This window comes from Denticeps clupeoides, chromosome 3 (assembly GCF_900700375.1).
Source record: "Denticeps clupeoides chromosome 3, fDenClu1.1, whole genome shotgun sequence".
In the NCBI taxonomy this organism is placed as follows: domain Eukaryota; kingdom Metazoa; phylum Chordata; class Actinopteri; order Clupeiformes; family Denticipitidae; genus Denticeps; species Denticeps clupeoides.
In genome coordinates, this window is record NC_041709.1 from 15,504,478 (window position 1) to 15,527,757 (window position 23,280).

The following is a 23,280-nucleotide window of genomic DNA, read 5'->3' on the forward strand; positions in this document are numbered from 1 at the left end:
GTACACACTCCAAGCGTCTGGGCTCACATTTGGATGACAATGATGCTCTAATTTGATTATAAAATATGAGTGAATATGGAACAACCTTGCAGAGTGAGAGAGCGCCTCGCACAAGGACACCTCCAGCGCTGGCACCGTGAGTGGAAATCAATGGCTGCCGAGGGGAGGAACCTCTGGCCACAAAAAGCCCATATTTCATTTAGAATAAGCAATAGGACAAATAAGACCATGCCATCAATCACTTTCTGTTCCTGTAATGCCTGAAAAAGGGAGGGGGAAAAAAAAAGGACCCGGTCCGTTTCCCCCTGCTCTCTCTCTCTGGCCTCTGACTGACAAGTTAACTCTCATGCACCTACACGCACGCACGCAGCATGTTTCTTTTTCTCTCTCCTGTCATTTTATGATGCAGTGGTTGTCAGGGACAGGTAGTCTTTGAGACATTTGTAAAAACGTTTGTCACTTTGTGTCTGTCTTTCATATCTCATATGGCATTGTTATATGCACCACCGCGGTGGTGTATTGGTCGTTATTGTTGTTCGGACACCAAGGACCAATCTGACAACGTGTTTATACACACACACACACACACACACCCATTCATTTGTACTTATTTTTTTCTGAGGGCCAGTGTAATTCTAAGAGAAGAATGTACAATAAAGCATCCAGATTTAGTCTACATTTAAACCAACCTTAAACCGGTCTTCAGTAAGATGGAAAACTTTAATCCCTCTACATGGGATTAATCCCTCTAAACCCTGTCTTTGTGAGGACATTTTTGGTTTTCTCTAAAGTGGGTAGACGTGTAAAGTACGGGATTGACTAGATATGGGCTCGTTCACTCGTTCTGGTTTAACGTAGAAGACCTTCAGGCATCACCGGGTGCGGTTTTAAGCAGGTCACCTGCTTCTGTATGAAATTAAGAAAAGCAGGGGCGAACCCTGCGCATGGCCCGGGGTTTCAGCGCAGACTCGTGATGATCTGACAAAGTGAGTCTTGCCCTGGGCGTCCGGAGGACTATTTCTCGTTTGTGCAGCAGGGGGCAGCACTGCTTTTTCCAAGCAGCGCAGGCTGGTAATGAGAAAACACAAATCGATTGGTGAAGCAGGTAAACATATCAACAAGCAAAACAGAGGCTTGTTCCTCTTTTTGTTTAAAAAAAAAAAAAAAAAACATTTTGTCCAAATCAAACTAGTTATTTTCTTTGTAAAAGGATGAGGGAATTGTGTGAACCCTTAAATGCCCAGCCTGCAATTATTTTTTTCTTTCTTTTTTAAGGACCAACCTGACCTATAAAATAAACCCTTCCCTGTTATCATAATGCACATACATACATAAAGTTTATTTGAACCAGTTGACATGGATTAAAGGTCTTTAGTCTTTGCTGAGGTCAGCACTTGACCACCTGACCGTCTCCTGGAGGGTCTAAATTAGTGTGTCTGTCTTTTCCTCCTCTTCTCTCACCATTATGATGTGGTATCTGCCTTCTGTCAGGGTGCCCATGAAGAGGACTGGCCAGTGGTGTCCAGCGCTGGGCCGGGTGAACGTGGTGTGGAGGACCCTCCAGTCTAATGGAAGGCTAATCTGAGTGACCAAATAGCCATCTGTCCCCACGCACAACGTCCCCCTCATCCAGGCGTAGAACTGGCCACCTATTCATCCCTGCAGAAAAGACTTGCGTTTGCCAATTTCCTGCTCAGGGGCAGGTTTTGGTTTAATCTCCCTCAGTCTTTCGTGTGTGACGTGGAGATTTTAGCGGCGGCACACAAAAAAACAAACTTCTGAACGTTCTCCTTTGTTCTTGATGCTCAGTACGACACCATTATTGGTATTTTCACCTCTCGGCCTGGACTTCTGTTGTCTTCTGTCATCGTATTGATTTGTAGGCTGTTTTCCTCCCAATCTGCGGTCCGCTGCTAGCAGAGCGATTGTGGACTAGAAATACGATTTTACCTTTACATGTGGCATTGCATTTTGTGTTCTTATCTTTCTTCATCTCACCAGAAGAGGTGTGAAGGTGTGAGTGAGCTTATATTTTAAGGTTGAGTGTGGTGTGTAAGCGGAACCCACTTCAGGGCTCCGGCGAGCCTGAAAGGGCTGAACACTTCCCCCTGTCTCTGTGTGAAGGTGTGTGTGTCTCATCTGCGAGGTTAAATGTAAAGGAGGCCACATCACAGTCTGCTCAGGACAGACAGGAAAGGGACAGATGGTGAGAAGCAATTTTTTTTTCTTTCCCCCCTCTCTCTCTCTCTCTCTCTCTCTTTCTTTCTTTTTTTTCTACCCATAGAGAAGAATCAGCAGTAATTGGAAAGCGATGCTTAGCAGCCGTCCAGCCGATCGATGGCAATACGGCTGGCTTGAGTCCAAGGGGCTGCGCTTTGCTTTTCTTTTCCATAGCCTGCAATTAATCCGGCGTTTAGCAGCAGTGCGGGGGAATACCAATGATCCGGTTACGACCTGCAGCGGCCTGCATTGAGCATGACCGCGCATGTGTGAGGAGTGGGGTCGCAGCACCTGTGTGTGTGTTTGTGTGTGTGTTTATGCCTTCATGAGCACCAGATGTCCTTATGAGCCAGGAATTTGGACAATTAAAGGAAAGATTTAAAACCATTTAAGTCTCTGGGTAGTGGCATATTTACATTTACACAGGTCAGTTAGACATTTATCATTTATAGCATAGTTACGTTTTTATTACTGTGGTCTTCACAACAGGGCAAAAGTGTGTGTGTGTGTGTGTGTGTGTGTGTGTGTGTGTGTGTGTGTGTGTGTGTCTTACTGGGCACCAGAGGTACTCATAAGAATTTGGTAGAAAATGTATGTTTATTAAAGATTAAACAAATATGAAAAAATTCTAAACTTTTGTTTACAGATTGGGCACGATTAGGGGACCACTTTAGGAGTTACATTACCACTTTTATGAAATATGCTGTATATACATACATATATGTACACTGCTCAAAAAAAATAAAGGGAACACTTAAACACAATGTAACTCAGTCACACTTCTGTAAAATAAAATGGTCCACTTAGGAAGCAACACTGACTATCAATTTCACATGTTATGTAAATGAAATAGACAACAGGTGGAAATTATTAGCAAGACATCCCCAATAAAGGTGTGGCATGTATCAAGTAATTGATGTGTGTGTCTCTCATATATATATATATATATATATATATATATATATATATATATATGTGTTGTGTGTGTGTGTGTGTGTGTGTGTATATATATATATATATATGTGTGTGTGTGTGTATGTATGTATGGGTGTATAATATATATATATATATATATATATATATATATATATATATATATATATATATGTATATATATGTATATATATATATGTATATGTATATGTATATATATATATGTATATATATGTATTGGGTGTTTGTGTTTCCGCAGTCCCAGAGCAGTTGAAAGGTTGAATGTTCAGCAACACTATAATACATACACTATAAAACTTACATACACACACACACACACACACACACTCCCGCTGTGTGGCCGGGTCCTCTTGCCTGAGGGCTGCATTAAGTAGTTGAGTAAATAAGAGATTTATAGCCTAAATCCATTAGTAAAGCCACAGGGGCTGGATAAAGAGCTCAGCAACCTCTGACAAGCAGAGAGGGCAAAGGAGACGAGGAGGAGTGTGAATGAAATGATGATATATTTGTGTGGGAGGAGAGAAGACAAAAAACACTTCTCATTGTGTGAGCGTAGAATTAGTGTGGTGTAGAATCTTGTGGCCATTTCTAATCATATTTAGTTTAGTGGATTTGTGGATTTAGTGGATTATCAGCATCTATTGTTCGTGTAGATTCAGCAGCAACATCACCCCTCACCACCCCTGTGGGTCCGAGTGCCTCAGATGGCCAAGGGTGGGAGGGTTGTGGTCAGAAAGATTGAGAGGGATGGAGGAGTGAGGAGAAAAAGGGACAGATTACTCCCCATTAGAAGAGAGTCTGTTTCCTGCTTAAGTGGCTAATATTTTAATTAAGGCAGAGGAGGAGTGCCTCTGATAAACTCCCTCACTTCTGTTTATAGTAATTAAGCTGCTCCCAGAGGAGACCACCAGACTGCCATACTCTATCTATGTGTGTGCGCACACTCTTGGATGTGTGTCTGTGTCTGAATGTGTTTTCATCTGTGCGTGTGTGTGCACATTTTTGTATTTATTTTTCTCGCTCTCTATATGCATTAAGGTCTTTGTGTGTGCAGATCAAATAGGTGTATTTGTGTAACTAAGTGTGTGTTCATATATGTGTATATTACTTGGAATAGCTTGTGCTCACCACGATAGTCCAAATATGAGCTTTTGATCAAATGGGGTTGGCTGCCACCTCATTAGAAACATTTTGTTCATAAAAAAAAGAAAGAAAGAATAAACATTTGTTTTTGGTTAAAATTTAGATGTAGGGTTGGGATTAAAGGTTCTTTCCATTATTTGTATTGTTACTGCTTCAGTTATAATACAAACCTTACATAGTTATTACCCTTGGCCTTCAATAAGCTATAAATTGTGAGCGGTGTCTGTCTGTGTGCATGCGTGTGTGTGGTAGCAATCATTGGCAGGTCTGTTCCATATTGTTGTATTGTCGCTGCGGTGCGGCCCAGCAGGCCTGTTGTCGTGGATGATGAGGTGCAGAGGGAGGCAGATGGCTGGTGCCTCTGACACGTGGGTGTGAGCAGAGACAGCAGCGAGGGGTGGGAGGAGCCGGTTAAAGAGCCTGTCCCTCACGCCCTAAAAGGAGGGTCATCCCGGGTCAGAGACCCTGCCTGGCACCAGTTAGCAGCGTCAATAGGGCCCATGTGTGCCCCGACTGGCCTGATCTGTGGCGTTGCCTAGGTTACGGAGGCCTGAGAATTCTCCCAGTCTCAGGGGCTGAGGTGAATACCTGTGATTGACAGAAGGGCGTGTCTCCACCCCCTAATGGCTTTTTAATCATCTGAGATAATAGACTTGCAGTCACCCCCCTCATCTCACTTTCTTTACTCAAACCCTACATGCACACACACACACACACACACACACACAAATAAGCAGAGACAGGTTCATCTAGAATCAGTTATCATAAGTTGTTCCAGTATATATTTTTTTCTTAGTTGACACAAATGCTAAAACTGAACAGCTCTGTCATGCATCAACTGAAGCAGAATTATTTTTATGCCTCTGTGATACTGAGTAACAAAGGATGCTTTCTGATGAGTGGAAACTCCTGGTGACCTTGTAACTTCACTATAACTTAGGAAGAAAGAGCTTTCTCTGTAGATATGCTGTATGAAGTGCTTTCATGCATTTACATTCAAACCTATGTCCTGTATAACTGATCTATATGGAGAATAGTACCCTTTTTGTCTAAAGGGGAAGCTTTCATATTATCTATATAAATTATTAGAATGAAATTCAGTGAACATGACCCCCCTCCCTTCTGCACCCTGGCAGGTTTGCAGCGAAGTCGGTGAGCAGTGGAGACTTGGTTCTGGTGTCAGTGGACCTGACCGATTCATCCTCAGGACGGCTCACCATCAACACAGAGAAGACAGTCATCGGCTCCATGCTCCTGCGTGACCTTAAAACTGCCCTGGCGCAACCCTAGACCGACCTCGGCAGGTCCCTCCAGACTTATAGAAATATGAAGCAAAAATTGTCAAATTCTACTGCCACGTTTAACAACAAATGAAGACGTTACGTTCTGAGCATGAGTGATGTTGGAACATAAATATTGTGTACATTTCAGTATATACCCCCCCCCCCCCCCCCCCCCCACCCCCATACGGAGTGATGTTAGACGACACGCAATCAGCAAATCTGTATGTAAACAAAAGTAGGCTGTCATTCAATTTTCATTTGTATCTTCTTTTTTTTTTTATTCCGCTGAAACCTTTAAGCAGTCTTTTAGTGAAAACACATTGCTACCTGTTGTCACTTTACTTCTCATTCCAGTCCCCGTGTCTTTTGAGATGAAGATGCATTTTGCCTTTCTCTTTAAAAAAAAAAAAAAAACTGTGTGCCTCAGACCACAGAATCCAGGCATTTTGCTGGCATTTAGTGGGAGAATATACAGTCGCCTTATTAAAAGTGTCTGTGTCTGTCTCTGGAGCCGTTTTGTAATGGCCGTGCATTGGGGGGGGGTCTACATGCTGGTTCATATTTGTGGGTCTGTTATGATAAACTTGCAGGTGTCCTGTCATACACATTGGTCTCTCTGTGCTCAGAAAACACACACAGCGACACAGGCAATTTCCTCCTGGCCTTGGGTTTCATGCAGTTTTGCAGTTGCAACATCAGTGTTGCCTGAATGAAAAGAATATCTCTCTTCCACTTTTTGCTCTCATACTTAGTAGGCATCTTTAATTGATTTTGTTGATTGAGTTCAGCCTTCATTTTCATTTTAAATATGCAGTTAGCAACAGCAAAGGCCAAATTAGGCAGCACGTAAATGTTGTGTTCTTAGGAAATTCTTTACGTGAAAGGCCATTTTCTAACAGTGGTCCAAGTAAGGAGAGGCACCCGGGGAGCAGTGTGTGCGGTGCCTTGGCGGCTCGTTTATAGGATTTAAAGAACCAGAGAACACCTTAAGAGATCATGCCTCTGCTGGTTAGAGCCATTTTAGTTGTATAAAGCGGATGTACACAATATTGGACAGGTGGTTAATGTTGTACCTCATTGGTGTATATGAATGTACACATAGTATAGACAGTAAAAAGGTAAAATGAGGACCATACAACAAACTTAACTGTTACACCATCTTTTAACTTTTCAAATCTATTATCTATTAGTATGCACAGTATGATGTTGAAATAATGGCAATTGGTGTGGAGTTGTGCTTGTACCCAGCTTCATTTCCAGATTATTAAGGCCAATCCTGGTGCTCCGCAGCACTGAAACATTTCCGTGCGAGAGTCGCCTGTATTTATTTTGCATCGTGAACACAGTTTCTGGAGCTTCAGCGAGGGCCGTATTTTACATGTGCTGCCTTAACAGGTCAAAATAGATTTAGGCGATTGTATTTACAGTCTTTTCAAATGTGTAGAACATATAAATCTAATAAATGTACTTAATTGTACTATTCTAGCAGTTATCCAATATAATGATCATCCAAAACAATTATATTGTGTAAACAGTAGCAGAGAAAATACAAAAAGTTCATTTAAAACGTCCATTTTAACTGTTATTGTACCTGCACTGTGCATCAGTTCTCAATATCAGCTCAGTGACTCTCACTCAATACTAGCATTCAGTATATACCTACAATACCTACAATTCTCAGAGGTTCAGCTTCCAAAGACTGTGTCAAAAATATAGTTTACTCTTTACTACCTATCCACTTCTAATCACTATATCTTTACTATCTATCCACTTCTAATCACTAGCTCTTTACTCCTTATCAACCTATAATCTTTAGATCTCTACTACCTTTCCACCGCTAATCACTACATCTTTACTACCTATCTACTTCTAATCACTACATCATACATCATTACTACCTATCCACTTCTAATCTCTATATCTTAACTACCTATCCACTTCTAATCACTAGCTCTTTACTCCTTATCAACCTATAATCTTTAGATCTCTACTACCTTTCCACCGCTAATCACTACATCTTTACTACCTATCTACTTCTAATCACTACATCATACATCATTACTACCTATCCACTTCTAATCTCTATATCTTAACTACCTATCCACTTCTAATCACTAGCTCTTTACTCCTTATCTACCTATAATCTTTAGATTTCTACTACCTATCCACCACTAATCACTACATCTTTACTACCTATCCACATCTAATCACCACCTCTTTATTTCTTTCATTTTTTTTTTTTTTTTTTTTTTTTTTTTTTTTTTTTGCGCGTAACGCTTAAGCCTGAGGCTGGTTATGAATCATATGGTCTAGTGTATGGCCTCCCCACTGGAAGATAATGTTGGTTCTGTCTGTGCAGTGCTGATTTCTGTGAAGCTTCGCGGAGCACAATCATCATTAAACAGATCAGAGTGTTTCAAGTAATGCTCAATCTACCATTTAACAGTCATCGTTAGACCGTGGGGTATTTTGGGAAACCGTGCCCTGTGCGCCCGTGTCAGAATTCCGACAGCTGGGAGGGAATTACATTTTTTGTGGGGATGTGGGCCTCGGCTTTGCGGTGTCTGCCGCTGCACGGTGGCGTGTGCAGCTGGGCTCGATGGGAAGGTTGAGCTGCAGCTGGCGCGGGTGATTTACAGCGCCTTCCCCGGTGGCGTCTCATGAATAAACGCTCTCATAGGGCTGTTATGAACACCTGTTACATCATCTGTCATCCTCGCTGCCTCCACATCCATCACCGCTTCCTGTGACACCATCGCCACTGCAACCGCTGGCGCGCAATTCGCCGCCACTGCAGTCTGACTGCCGGCTACTGCCCCCCCTCCGCAGCTCCCACATCAGTCCAGCTCCGTCCAGTGGGCAGTCGCAGCCTAACGGCGTGCTGCCCATTGCTGTTCCAGGCGAGGATGGGTTAATTAGAGGGCACGTTTTATAACGGCAAGTTGCTTCGATCATTTATACCCACCAAGCTCTTTTTAAAAACCCTCATACCCAACACCAACCCCAGGTTTGGTCAAATGTGGAGTGAGATGAGCTGTGTGGCATTCTCTGGCGGTGGGGCACTGCCACCTCACCCTGCCCATGCTCAGATGTGGGCCCGGCCTGAACTGACGGGCGCTCAGCGACTCGCCTGTGTTCCTCAGGGTGCTGTGACAGGTTTAGCCCTGATTCTTTTCTTTTTATTTTTTTTTTATAGCTCCCGGTACCCCACCCTTCAGTCGAATGTTTGTGTGGGGCAGGCCCAAAGCTTCAGATGGTTTATGGGTAGCCTGGGGCCCTTCCTTGGCAAGCCCGAGGAACGTCTTTATCTAGCATTATGACACAGGCTGTTAAGCCCCAACGCCGTAACTCAGCATTGTCACGCACGCTTGCTAAAGCACCCAGCACCGCCACACATAAACTAGCTGATGATCAAGCACATGGGCTGCCGATTTTATGTCACATTTAGCCTGAATGGTTACTGGGGGGAAAATGCCAGTCAGCACTTGTTTGCCCCTGAGCGCTTCAATCATGGTAGACTCTTAGGACATCACTGTGCCATTAGGGCACACGGGCCACTCAGACGAGCACGCTGACTGTGGTCCTAAATCAGCTCCTCCCTGTACACCCCACCACCACCAGCCAGTCCACAACTCTCCTCTGTTCATCTGCTGAAATCTGCACTGGTGAACTCTGTCATTTTTTTTAAATTCATTATTTTAATTCACTTTATTTACAAGGTTTAATGGATGCTAAATCTCATGCTGTTTTTCTAACTGTAATAATATTTTTAGAATATTAAATATTACTTCTTTTAAAATTCTGAGGGTCAATCCAGACTTTAGGTCTGTACCTTAGGTTTTTCATGATAATTTTACAGGACAGTTCTACACATCAGATTATCCCTTTGACAATAAGAGAGCTAGTCAGAATCACATTTGTTAGCCAATTATGTTAACGTCATGTAAAAAGTTCCAGCCACTGGTGCCTCTAATGTAATGCAGTACAATATCAAATGTAATAAAGCAATAGGAGGCAGTGGTGTCCTAGCAGGTACGACCCTAATGAGAAGGCTGCCGGTTCAAATCCCGAACCACTAATGTTCCACTGATCACCCCACATGCTGCAACACAGGGGGCCTTTCACGGCAGAGGACCCTGCAGTGTTTTACAATGACAATCACTTCACTTTCATGCAATATACAATTAAGGTCTCTCAGACAATACACAATTTATAAACATGATCGCACAGTACACATAAAGTGCAACAAAGAATGATTTGCATGGTGTGTGGAATATGTTGGATTAGAACAAATGATTAATTGTGTTTTACTAATGAATGATAAATTGGGTTTTAGAGATCCCGTGCATACAATTCAGACAGTTCATACAGAGTCAGGCATCTGTTCCAATCGTCAATATATATATTTGATTTCCACGTACTCCAATTGCCTCATATTATCACAGATTACTAATACCTAAGAATATTTTTCTGTGTAGACCAAGGAGTGCCTCTTAATTCATTTTTATCTTTTAGTGTAATATCAACAATGGTCAGTTCTTCTACTGAAAACAATGCTATTTTCTCTCTCTCTCTCACACACACACACACACACACACACACACACGCCATTGCCATTAACAGTGTGGCAATTTTGTATCTCAGGAGCAAATGGTAGTGCCTGTGATCCATCTCCGGGTTTGGCACATGCTATAATGGCACTGTGGGAAGGGGGAGTCTGGAGACCCAAGTGGTTTAGGCTCCCCGAGCGCCCCCACTCCTCCCCTACACACACGCACAGAAAAAGAGCCTCTTACTCGCAGTGTCCTGACAGCTTGATTTTGTGCTCCCAGCACAATGGCGACATGATGGGCTTGTTAATTTGGGCTTTTCATGGTGTCTGTCAGCGGGATGGACCCTAAGGAGAGACGGATGGCAGGGAGGAGAGGAGCGAGGAAGACTGTCCCTGCCGCGGAAACGGCTGTCTGACCCAACCACGGGGAGCACGTATCATTAGGGAGCAGCTCTGTGACCATAACCCACTCTGGCTGACAGGACTGACACTCAGGCAAACACTCATGTGCACAACAGCGTCATAGCCACTCTCGCTGAAGAAGACGGGGACATGATTAGTGATCAGACGCAGCTGAAAGGAGGCCTCGGCCTGTCTCGACAGGAAACAGGCAAATATTCCACAGTGGGATATAGATGTAGACATGGTTCGGTCCAGCATGTTCACCATCTCACACACTTCCATCTCGGCATTACCGTGCTTTTGCACTCTTTCCAAAGCATTTCAGAAGATGCGTTGTTTATCTAAAAATAACCCCTCACTCTCTCTGGACTCTGACACATACACTGTTGTGTGCGTCCTCCATGATGGGATTGTCATCAGTGGGCATATGAGGAGAAAGAGGAGCATATCAGTATTCAAATAGGCTGCCAACCCCCCCCCCACACACACACACACCACAATCGCTCTCTCTCTCCCACACGCCGTCACACTGAGAGCTATTTAAAACCCCATCAGTGGCCAGCCTCACCCGTGTGTGGAAGAAAAGTCGTCAAAAAAACACAAGCGCGGAGCCAATCGCACAATGTTGGTGTGTTCCAGCTACGAGGGCTGTGGCGCCTTTTAAAGCCGCTTGTTTATCAAGGCCAGGTCTCCTGTATTAACCGTAATCAAGCACAATGTGAAGACACCTAAACAGTCGAATCAATTCGCCCGCGTTTGTTTCCTTTTTTTTTTTTTTTACTGGGAAGCACTTAATTATTATCATTATTGGTAATAAGTGTATTACGCCAGTCGTACCGTCTGAACCAATGCTTTAATTAAGACCACGCTGCAGATACTGAGCAAAGTTTGACCTTGTTTGGTTTTAAAAGGCTTTAGTGGCTGCTCATTTACTGTGAGGTCAGTTAAAATGTTGTATTCAATGGCCAATAAATTGACTTTTTTTCAAGTCAAGGCTTTATAGCTAATTTGAGCATCAGAAGCGCACATCTTCATGCGGATTTTTCGTTCACGGCGTCACCAACGGTCCTGTTCCTGGTGGGCCCCTTCAAATCACGTGTTCGGGTGATCATTAGAACCCCAATTATGCCTGTGGCAGGTTGAAGGCTCAGAAAGTTGAAATAAGAACACTGTGTGAAGGGACTGAGAACAAGCCTGGGAACCCCTGCAGATAAGTAAACGTTCACTTTAGGATTTACACTAATTAACAGACATAAAGAAGAAAAGTCTGCTGGCTTGCTGTCTGATTGTTGGAGGGGAGGAACTAACTAGCTACCAAGTCGCTTCATTTCTGTCACCCAGACGATAAACTTTAATTGTGTTTTGATGAACTAAGATTAGAATGGGAGGAGCCCTTAGTGATGACTGACAGCTCTCACACACCCACTTCCTTATCCTGGATGATTTATACCTGCTCCAGTCACACATGCAAAGAAGCATGAGCTAGATATGTGTTCGTTTCAGCCCATAATCAACCACAAAATGCATATGCGCAGAAAAAAAAAGCACAATCACTATCTAGTATTATCTTGTATTGCCGTGACTACTTAACACACTTCTGACCATGTAGACATGTCAAGACCAAAGGAACCTAACATAGTCATTTCATCTGTGCACTGAGAACATCCCCAACACTCAGCAGCTTTTGTTGTTGCATCCATGCAGCTGAACTGGTTCAGCTATCTGGGCCACCAAGTGTTAAGTTCTTCTTTCCATGCACAAAATACAAGTGAAATTCACATATTGTTTCGAGTACAGAATGCTTTTTTCACAATTTTGTCCACATTTTGTCACCAACAAAATGCTTTTTTTCTCCATTTGTTAAATGCATTTTATTAAGGATAAGAAGTCATTTATTTTTGGTGGACTCTGTTGTTGACTAAATGCATTTTGTAGATGAAAGGTCTCTTTGGCATTAAGTATATGCATTTAGTGAACAAAATTACTTTTTTCCTATCCTTCATGTAATATAGCCACTTTGTCCACAAATTGGTGGGTTCTGATTTAATTTTAACAAAATTAATCATTGAATGAAAATAAATTGACAACCTTTGCTTGGGTGGACAAATCATGCCCAGGGTTTCTCTTTCTGTGAACAAAATGCAACAAGGTGTAATGATTTTGTCATCATATATCAGTAATATTTTGACAAGTTTAGGGACACCTGACCTGTTTAAACTTTTTTTTTTTGCACTTCCAACCAAAAGCACAACTATATCATCACTTAATGGCAAGGGAATTCAAACCAGTAGCCCAGATCGCAAATAAAGAGTAATGTAGAGCTTACATGGCAGGAATGTCACAGGGACACCAAATAACATTTTACACTCAAAACAACGGTGGCAGTAATTTATTTGATTAGGCTTTAATAGATGCTTCACAGCTATTTCATGTCTCCGTTATTGTAATTAGAATTTTTTTTGGTCTTCGAGGCTCCCGTAAAATGTTTCTGTGAGGCGGCTAAGAACTAATGACTGCATGTTCCTGGTGTGAAGTGTTCAATCATCGACTCATTAGAGAAAGAGTGACAGATTAATCTATTCTTGTTCCATCTGATTTTTTTTTTTTTTATACATATTTTGTAACTTTGAAAATTCACCATCGACATATTCACAAGGTTATGGGTGTAAAAGGTGGTAAATACAATAGAACGAGAGGAAAAGAAAGGGGAAAGGGTTGGACAGTGTGTGCTAAGAATAAAGGCAGCTCAGCTCCGGTGTCACTCATCCTCAGTAATGTGGCCTGGTCAGCCCACCTCGCTCGGGGGGTTCGCCCGTCAACGCCACTCGTTACCGGCTGTAGCTGAAAGGAACGGTTGATGGCCGCGCTTTCTGCGGTGAGATGAAATACGGTGATTGGTGATGGGTGCCTCTGGCGCGGCAAACGCCAGTGCACCCATAGCCATGGGTGGAGATCAGAGGGCCCATTTCTAGAATGATGTTCTCACTGCTGTAATGAAATGCAGTCGGAGGAGCACAGTGAAAGGCAGCGGAGCACTAATGGGGACGGCTCCGGCTACAGCCTGCCGAGTCTTAATTAGTGTTGTTTGCACAGTTAAAAGCTTAGAGTGCTTTCAGCAGTGCATCATAAAATAACTTACTCTGCATTAAGCTCAAACTGTTTTCAGAGGGGGGGGGGCAAAAGTGTGTTCATTAAGCATCGTCAGTGAGAAAAGTGCGGAGGGCTGAGCTGAAAGTGCTAATTCTTTAGGTTAAATAAAATAAATCACTTCACACACACACACACACACACACCGATCCAGAGGCTATTTGTGATCCATCTGTAATTGTGTGGAAAGCCGGTGTTGAAGGGTGGGGAGGTGTTTAGTTAAATTGTGTTAAAATAGACCGATAAATTAGAAGTGCAGGTTGGAGACTGTGAAAGTGCTTGACTGGGATACAGGCCTCAAACACACTCAAATACATCATCAGATCAGAACATTTCTTATAATGTCCCCTTACGTCCGCACTGTGCAACTCACTGCCTGTTTTTAAAAGGCACAAAATTCACTCTCTGTGTATTATTATATTTTCCCCAGAAAAATATGAGAATGATAGTTCCTTTTGCAAGACATTTTGACCAAAGAATTGTTACCTCACTACTGCACATGGTGAATTATGCTGGTTTATTTTATATGCATTCGAAGTATATTCTTTCAGAGGGTCCTTGCAGACTCTTGTGATGTTGCTGATTATTTGATGAACAATAGACGATTGGGACTAATTATTTAGAAATGGCAACTTGATCCAGCCTAGTACACATTATAATAAAAAAAAGAAAGACTGTTTCTAATGAAAACAGGGCAACACCGTCCTGCCAAAGAGGAACAAAAATCCTACAGTTGGTGCATAAAGCTTACGGTATGTTTTCCCAGTGGCCAAAACCAGCTTTGGGGAGCAAGTTTGAACATCTAAGATCTGCTAGAATCTTCCGGCATGATTATACTGCTGTTTTATTATTGCAGGGAGTCTTTTACAAAAAACTGAAATCCTACAGTTGGTGCACAAAGCTTAAGGTATGTTTTCCCAGTGGCCAAAACCAGCTTTGTGGAGCAAGTTTGAACATCTAAGACCCGCTGGAACCTTCCGACTGGAGTATACCGCCGTTTTATTATTGCAGGGAGTATTTTACAAAAAAAAAAAAGTAAAAGAAAAGACCACAAAGAAGGAGAGCAGGAGCGCGGGGGGGATGAAGGGGTCTGCGTGGACGTGGACGAGCAGGTGCAACTCTCCACCGTGACGCGGACCCGCGTGGGAGCAGCCCCCTCCCCGTCTCCACAACATGTATTACAAATTGCCTATTTGTATAGAGTCGCTTTAAAAAAAAAAAAAAAAAAAAAAAACGGGGGCCTGCGAGGGCACCGCGTCCCCGGGGACCGGGCGTCCACAGCGGCGGCGCAGAGGCTGCCGGGAGGCGGGACCACGTCACGGCGGCGCGCCGGGCGCCGCTAATGGCGCAGAAGCGGCCCGGGCCCGTCGCGCTTCTTGTCTGAATGCTAATTCCCTATTTAAAATCCTCCCATGTGCGCCCTTTTCTAAAGAAGCGTCCGCAGATGCGCAGCATCCAGCCCACCGCCTCGTTCAACCCCAATTAATTAACCTCGGGGGCTAAGCGGCCAGATACCCCAGCAGCGGCCCCGACATTTTAAATGCGCATCTCATTTCTCTCTCTCCCTCTCTCTCTCTCGCTCAGCGCGGCGATGAACAGGCCCACGAGGGCAGGAGGAAGAGGAGGAATCCCCGCGGGTCCTGCGTGAGAGTTAATCGGCCGGGGAGGAAGGGGACCCCCGCATTGTTTACCGCCTCGGATCGGGGGGCCGGTTGTCATATGGAAACATTTGAATGGAGATTACAGGCGACACTTCACTCCAACCCGCTCCGTTTAGAGGATGAAGGGCGCCGGGAGAGGGGGGATTACATAATTCCTGCGTGTTCATCCCATTAACACTTGAGCAGGATCAGGAAGGCGCTGGTTAACATTTCAATCGTGATGTCGGGTTAGGGGAGGTAATGGCGTCCCTCCCGGTCACTTCCGAAAAAGCCCTTTCATCACACGTCATTTTACTAATGTGGCCTTTTCTATACACACACACACACACACACACACAAAGATTGAACTTAATGTATTTATGTTACAAACTAGGATGCGAGTTGGACCAGTCAGACATTCAGACTTTTGCAGTCACCAATATCCAATAAATGGACAAATATTCCTAAACAGAAATAAAACCAACCCTACCACCTCTTAAATATTCTCCTGAGCTTTACCCCCCACCTCTCTCTATATATATATAGAGGTGGTTGGTTTTATTTCTGTTTGGGAATATTTGTTATTTCTTGATAATGTTAACCCATTATAATTGCCGGAATTGTGTGTGTGTGTATGTGTGTGTGTGTGTGTGTGTGTGTGTGTGTGTGTGTGTGTATATATATATATATAATGTTTGTTATTTTTGGCATGCCCCGCTCCTGCACTGCTTTTGTGGTATTACTGACTGACTTTTTACTTATTACTGATCCTGATGTACAACCCTCCAATAATCAGAATTTATCGCCATTAATTTATGCAGCATCGCAAAAAACGTGAAACCAGATTATTTTGGTGACCCCCTCAAGTCGCTGGACAGGATCCCACCAGATCCGCGGACCGTTTTATATCCACGATGCGCTTCTCACAACAACGAAACGCGCGCCCCTTTCGTACTCGATTTTTGCCACAATTTACCAGATTAAAAGGTCATAAAAAAAAAAACACGAGGCCGCGCGGAGGGGGGCGATCGGCGCGTGATTTGTGGGGGGTGGGCCCCCAAATGTAGGCCATGATTAGGGGGCCGCCGGTAAGTGCGCTCGGACGTCTGTGTGACGGCGGAGTAAATAGGCGCGTTATTTATCGCCCTTAGCGGAAGAGCGCCCCTCCAAATTGAAATATAGCGGAGTTTACTCTCCTGATTAGGGCCCCGGAGCGCGGCGCCCAAGGCCGCCATCAAGCACGGGAGCCCGCCGCCTGACACCTAATTGTGTCTGGATTAATGTGCGGGGGGGGGCTGCGGGTCCGACGCGCATGCGCAGAAAGACCGCGCTGTAACGATCAGCGCTAACGGTACCGTCGCCGGTGTTGGGTTTTTTATTATAATAAATACATACTTAGCTTCGCCTCTAAAAGAGAGAGAGTTTGGGGGGTAACCTTGTTTATCTGACCAAAGAAAAAGGACAACTTCGAATTCCCTGTTGTTGTTTGTGTGTGTGTGTGTGTGTGTATGTGTGTGTGTTCATCCAGCCTTCTATCATGAACTCGCTCAACTTTTTTTTTTTTTTTTTAATAGATCGCAAACTTGATGAAGGTTTGGATGAAATTTGTGTACACCTCTTACATTTAGACATAATTAAGTAAAAAGCTGCTGTTTAATATCACGACGATTAAAACGTCCCTTCGTGTTTTGATCGTCATCGATTCACAGTCCTGTATTCTGACTGTAGTTTGTGTTTTTCTTTTCATCCCTGACGGTATTGCTGCAATTGCGTAAAGCATAAAGCAGGATAAGTAATAATACTGCTAATGATGTCAACATACCGGCCTAAATCATCCAGTCATGGAAATATTTACCCGACCCGAGCGCGCGCTGACCTTTCCCATAATTCATCGCCGCGGCCCGGTGAATCGTGGGGGGGGGACCTTCACAGACCGGTACTTTGATTACTACAACATCTGTAACATCAATAATGTCCGATGAGATTGTTTTGCGCAACCAAACATGCAGAGGTGGGGGTTCGGGGGGGGGGGGGGGGGGTATAGAGACTCGTCCTCTGACACATCGTCACCCCCCCCCCCTCATAGCGCAAAGGCGGCACAAGAGATAACGGTACCGTACGGTGAGTAGAGTGGGCATGCACACACACACACACACACACACACACATCAACACAATACACACCTCCAACGTGTGGACTTTCAGTAGCTTTAATAATCGGTGTGTCCATTAGCTGATTAATTATCTATCAGTTTCGACATAAACCGCCCAGCCAGTCGATAACCTGCCCGCTCGCGAAGTGTCAAGTTTCATTTTAATTGTATGTATTTGATAAAATAAAAAGGGCTGCAGCATTATAACGTGCTGTTTCATCATCGCGATATAAAGGTTTTGTTTAACCGGAGGAAACGCCGAATCCATTAAGCTCGTTTATTAAACGCAATTTGCCTCCGTGTCACTAACGTGAGTTTAAAAGCAGGACGGGAGGCGCGGACCTGACGCCCAGAATGAGGGAGCAATTAAGAGGAGGGACAGAGGAGACATGTCCCTTAATGGACCAATTACAGGGACAAGATCAGCGCACTGTCCGCCCCGGACTGTTCTGAAAACCCCAACCCAGTCCAGAGTCCAGAACCCGAGTCCCCAACAGGAGTCCCCAACCCGAGTCACACAACTGAGTCCCAAACCTTGGCTCTTGGTTCATGGGCGAGTGTGTTACCCACTAGGCTACTTCCACCACCACGATTTTCTGGACTCAGCTATAATGAAGAAGAAGAAACAAATACAATTTCACAATATAAGGAATGAAAAAAATACAGACTTACGTCATCAAATTATATGATGGATATTATATCTATATTGATACTGCATACCTAGATATCAGATCGATGTTGTTAATGGATACCTGGATATCGTAGCGATATTGATAATGGATACATGGATATCGTATCGATATTGATAAAGGATATCGAATCGATAATGTTAATGAGTATCGTATCAATGTTGATTCAGATTCATCCCATCGCTAATTAGAAATGTTTCTTGTTCCACTAGAGAATGCCCCGCCTGGAACCTTTAATCCGTCTCTGTTGTGTACTACAAACATCATTTGTTCTACTTTCCTCTCTGTCCCCCCACCCCACCCCACCCCACCCCCCATTAGGCATATTTAAGGCGCCCACGCGCCTGCCTTATATTCAAGGTTGACTTATTTTACCCCCCCCCCCCCCCCACCGCAGACCCGCACCAGCTATTTGTCTCCCCAGTCACAACTGTTAATGTTACATTAGGCGTTTGATGTTTCATCATTCCAGCCGATATTGGGCGAGATAACGAATGTAAAATGAAACCGCGAGGAACGCGGCCGAATCCCCCTCGGAAGGTGTCGGTGGAAAATATTCCGCGGCGCCACGCCTATTAGCCCGGGTAATTTATTTTGTGTATGTCAGAAAACAAGAAGGCCAGAACCAAAAAAAAAAAAAAAAAAAAAAGAATACGGCCTTTCTGTTCTTTTCTTTTCTTTTCCATTACCAAACATTACGGCCTTATTTCCATCGCCGCGCCGTTAAGTAATTTGCGAGGAGTCTGGCGGCGCGTGTTTAAACCCATTACTTTACCTTTTAATCAAACCTGGAGCCCGCGTCAAAACGCGCCGCTCTCGCCGCGCGGCTCCGGTTCACCGGGTGACCTTGAAAATATTTGCTCTCCTAAACGTCGCCCCCCCCCCTCCTCTCTCTTTTCCTGCTACACACACACACACACACACACACACACACACACACACACGTTTGCTCTGTGGTTGTTGACGACGTGCAGGATTCTTTTTTTTCTGGTTTATCTCATCGATCGGTCTGATCAGGGTTCAAAGGTCATTTGGTGAAATCCCACAAACCAGAACGAACGTCACCGGGCGGGCTTCGTTAAATGCTCATTATTACGGCTAAAGATGGTCCACGTGCAGAAAGAAATACGACACGCGGCCGGCACGTCGCTCGGCCATTTGCCGAAGAGGAAATCCCTCCTGGCACCGCGAGCTGAGATCGAAAGGCGCGTTTAATCGGTAAATAAGTGTTCGTAAATATCCGAGCTAGTTATGATGAAGTAACGGCGGCACGTGGGTGACTCCCTCGCTCCTGCCCCCCCCCGCCGTGTCGTCGCCGTGTGACGGGGACAGCGGCGACATGATTTATCGCGATTCCCGCCCGGTCCCGTCCCAACACGCTGCAGGCCGCCGTCAGCCGTGATTAAACGCCTGCCGCGGCGCGGCGCTAATCCAACACGCGTCTCCGACGCTCCCACCGGCGAGATGCAATTCCACAGCATATTCCTCTAATTTATGGACGGACGATAAATCAAAATTAAGCCTTGGACGACGAAATATACATCAGTGAAAAAAAAATAAAAAAACGACTATAAAGTAGGGCGACGGAGCCGCAAAAAGAGCTGGTGTGGAGTTTACTCCAATCATTTAAAACCAGAGTTGTGTTTGAGCAATTGAATGAGTTCGTAGTAAAAGGGGTACAAATAGTTTCTTCAAAATAGCCGCCCTTTGCTCTGATTACTGCTTTGCACACTCTTGCCATTCTCTGGATGAGCTTCAAGAGGTCGTCACCTGAAATGCTTTTCCAACAGTCTTGAAGGAGTTCCCAGAGGTGTTTAGCACTTGTTGGTCCCTTTTCCTTCACTCTGTGGTCCAGCTCACCCCAAACCATCTGGATTGGGTTCAGGTCCGGTGACTGTGGAGACCAGTTGAGTACATAACTCCACATGTGTTCATTTATAGTTTTGATGCCTTCAGTGAGAATCTACCAATGTAAATGATCACGAAAATAAAGAAAACACATTGAATGAGAAGGTGTGTCCAAACTTTTGGCCTCTACTGTATATCTAAAGCTGTGAATATAGGTAAAATGTTCCCTGCAGATCCCCTAAACCTAATTCTAAAAACATAGTGGCCAAATTGAGAATGCATTACCATCATTTTGCAATGTATATTTACGCTCATATATAAAATGTAAATAATTATTATTTGAACACACCCTTTTACTCTTATCTCCTTACTAAGGACTCGACCCTGGTTTCGTGCTGCTCCCACACCTCTCCTGCAGAGTCCCCGTGACGCTCATCACTTGTGACGCCCCCCATTCCACGGATTTCCACGAATCCTCAGCAGAATCCCGCCGGCGCATTACTCACGCCGTGGGTTATCTGCGCTACCTGGCGCGCCACACGCACACGGGCCTATAATGGAACCTGGCCTTCAGCCCACGGACGCAAGAATCCACACGCCTGACCCCAAAACCCCGACCGTCTGCGATTTGCAACGTCCGCGCTTAATGGCACTAATTCCAATTAGCGCCTGTACGGCGACCGGAACTCGCTGCATTGGTGGCATTTGCAATCGAAGGCAAATCTCGAGCAACCCCGTCGTCGGAGTGACCAATTTCACAGTACGGCAAACGTGAACGGGGGTAATTGTTCGTAATAGCGCTAATTAATACAATACCATTCGGACTTTTAATGTCGCCTAATGAGCATTAACCGCATCCGGTGGCTGTACGCTGTGGTCGGCGCAGGCCGCGTGGAGCGTGGGCGCGTCGGACCCCCGGATGGGAAGACCCCCCCACCCCCCCCAGCCGCCGCCTATCGTGCTTCGGATCGATTCATCTTCATATTCCGCCGCGCTCGCACCCAGCGCCGGGATTCGCTCCCTCCCGGGCCGCGCTGGAAATGAGATTAACGGGGAGCCGGGCTGTGATGAGACCAGACACTTCCATCCATTCAGCTACTTTTATGTAAGACAGCAGAATTTAACGAGCGCGTCAGTGTCTCGGAAATTAGAATTAATTATTTCATTCGAACGCACGAAAAAGGCGCTTCTACTGACGTGCGGCTTCGAACGCGCGCAAGAGATTATGCAGGAGCCTGCATGGCTGGCCTGTGAATAGTAATTTCGTGTGTGTGTGTGTGTGTTTGTGTGAGTCCGAGAGAGAGATTTTTCATTCTGGGGTTCACTTCTGTTCTGCCCCTGCAACTGAGGATGTAATCAATCTGCCGGCTATTAAGTCTGTTAATTGATAATGCATACTAATTAGGCCAGGCAGAGTTACTTTGGAGACTTTGAGGAGGTAATTGTAGGCGCGCGTCCAAATGGAGTTGAAAATTCATCACGCGCCAAGTTTTTATATATATATATATATATATAATTTATTGGAATAATGAAGCACTGCTGTTTCAAACCGCACAGAAATACGCCGTGTTATTCTGTTCAGGATGTGTGTGTGTGTGTGTGTGTGTGTGTTTGTGTGTGTGTGTGGTGCACGACGCCGGATGATGAGTGATGCGCATTAAACCCAACTTGATGTAACATCAGAGGCTCCCTCGACAAGCATGGGCGCAAGGATTTGCTGGTAATTGTGGGCGCTCTCCTTTCGGGTGTCAGGGCGCGGACCTTTCGAACCGGCAGCACTCACAACAAATCAGCGTGTGGCCTGCGCGTGGACGCACGTCGCTGCGTCCTTCTGTCCAGATTAGTTCTCCTCCTCGCAAGCTCTGCTGCGCGTCATCCGGACGCTTCTTGTTCAGATGTCCGGAGACGTCCCTGTCATCCAACATCGGCAGCATGGTGGTGCGAAGTGACACATTGGCCTCGAAAACTACTGGATGTTACAGGAATCGTGCGGTTTTAGCTCCAGTTTTATTGTCTCAACAGCTCAAACCAGTGAAAACATTAGAAGAAAACGGTAACATTAAACATTAATCAAATATGAATCTACCCAAAGCGCTGCGTGTATGTTGCATCGGGGAGAAGGTCGGCACGTGAGGCGGTCATATACCTCCAACTTGGTGACATTGGTGGTCTTACAACCATACTCAGTTTTCTCAAATGTTCAAAATGTAAAAGAAAAACATACGTTTGATTCTAGAGACCCAGCCTCCCTCATCTTGGTTTTTCCCAGTTGATATTTCATGCCAAGAAATAAATATGCTGCATTTGTACCTATGCTGCAAAGAAGAAAATTGAGTTAGTAATTCCATTAGTGTAATTACAGAACTGCATTCGTTATTTTAGTGTGATTAGTGCCCTACTTGTATACTACCTTCTGTTCTTTAAAGTCATTAGAATGCTTTCCAGGTATCATACATGCATACCTTCCATTCATTAGTGTCATTGTACCGTACACGTATACTCCATTTCTTACTTTATTGTTGTACTGTATTAGAATACTTCACATGTAGAGTAGAGTGTAAAAGGTTTTGTCAGAAGTGAAACTCTGAACTTTGATCAAACAGGGAGGGTCTAAAAGGGTAAAACGTGCCAATTAGAATGATTAGAAATGATTGAAAATGGCAGTAATTTCAGGTTGATATATAGAAATGTGCTACAAGAAGTGGGTGCTGGTCTCTCCCAACTAAACTAATGAAAGACCTCCTATATACACTACATTTACATTTACATTTACGGCATTTGGCAGACAAGCCAGGCTATTGCTGCTCAGAAAACAATAGGATAACATTTAAGAAGCAGGTGAAAACCCGCTTATTCAAAAAGTATTTCAGACAAATCTAACACTTACACACACACACGCATACACATTGCACAAAACAATACAAAAATGTATATATATTATAATTTTTTCTTCGTCTAGCACTTAACACTCTCTGAGCATGCTCTTTGCTGACAAGTTAGGCCTTATCAGGGCTCTTAGTTTTGTAAACTCAAAATTCTATAGAAATCGAATGAGAATTGCTGGTGTCTTCCTCTTGTAAGTCGCTTTGGATAAAAGCGTCTGCAAAGTAAAGTAAAGTAATGTAATAACAGAGTCTCTTTCTCTATACTCACCTAAAATAAGGAAATTCTGCAATAAAACGCTTTAGGTAAATCAATATTTGATTAGTGTTTACCTCTTTTTTTTTTGTTACATTCACAAAATTGTTCG

At 44.2% G+C, this 23,280-nt stretch overlaps 1 protein-coding gene across 3 annotated transcripts in view; it reads left to right on the forward strand.

The window, feature by feature from the left end:
* ap3b1a (adaptor related protein complex 3 subunit beta 1a) overlaps positions 1–6,110 on the forward strand; it is a 60,285-nt gene extending 54,175 nt beyond the window's left edge. For 2 of the 3 annotated variants that reach the window (XM_028973798.1, XM_028973799.1), the window contains one exon: positions 5,454–5,607. In XM_028973798.1, coding sequence (XP_028829631.1) covers positions 5,454–5,607 — 154 coding nt within the window. Of the gene's footprint in view, positions 1–5,453 lie in introns of all 3 variants that reach the window. The other variant, XM_028973797.1, reaches the window with a different exon arrangement.
* Positions 6,111–23,280: the final 17,170 nt, after the last annotated feature.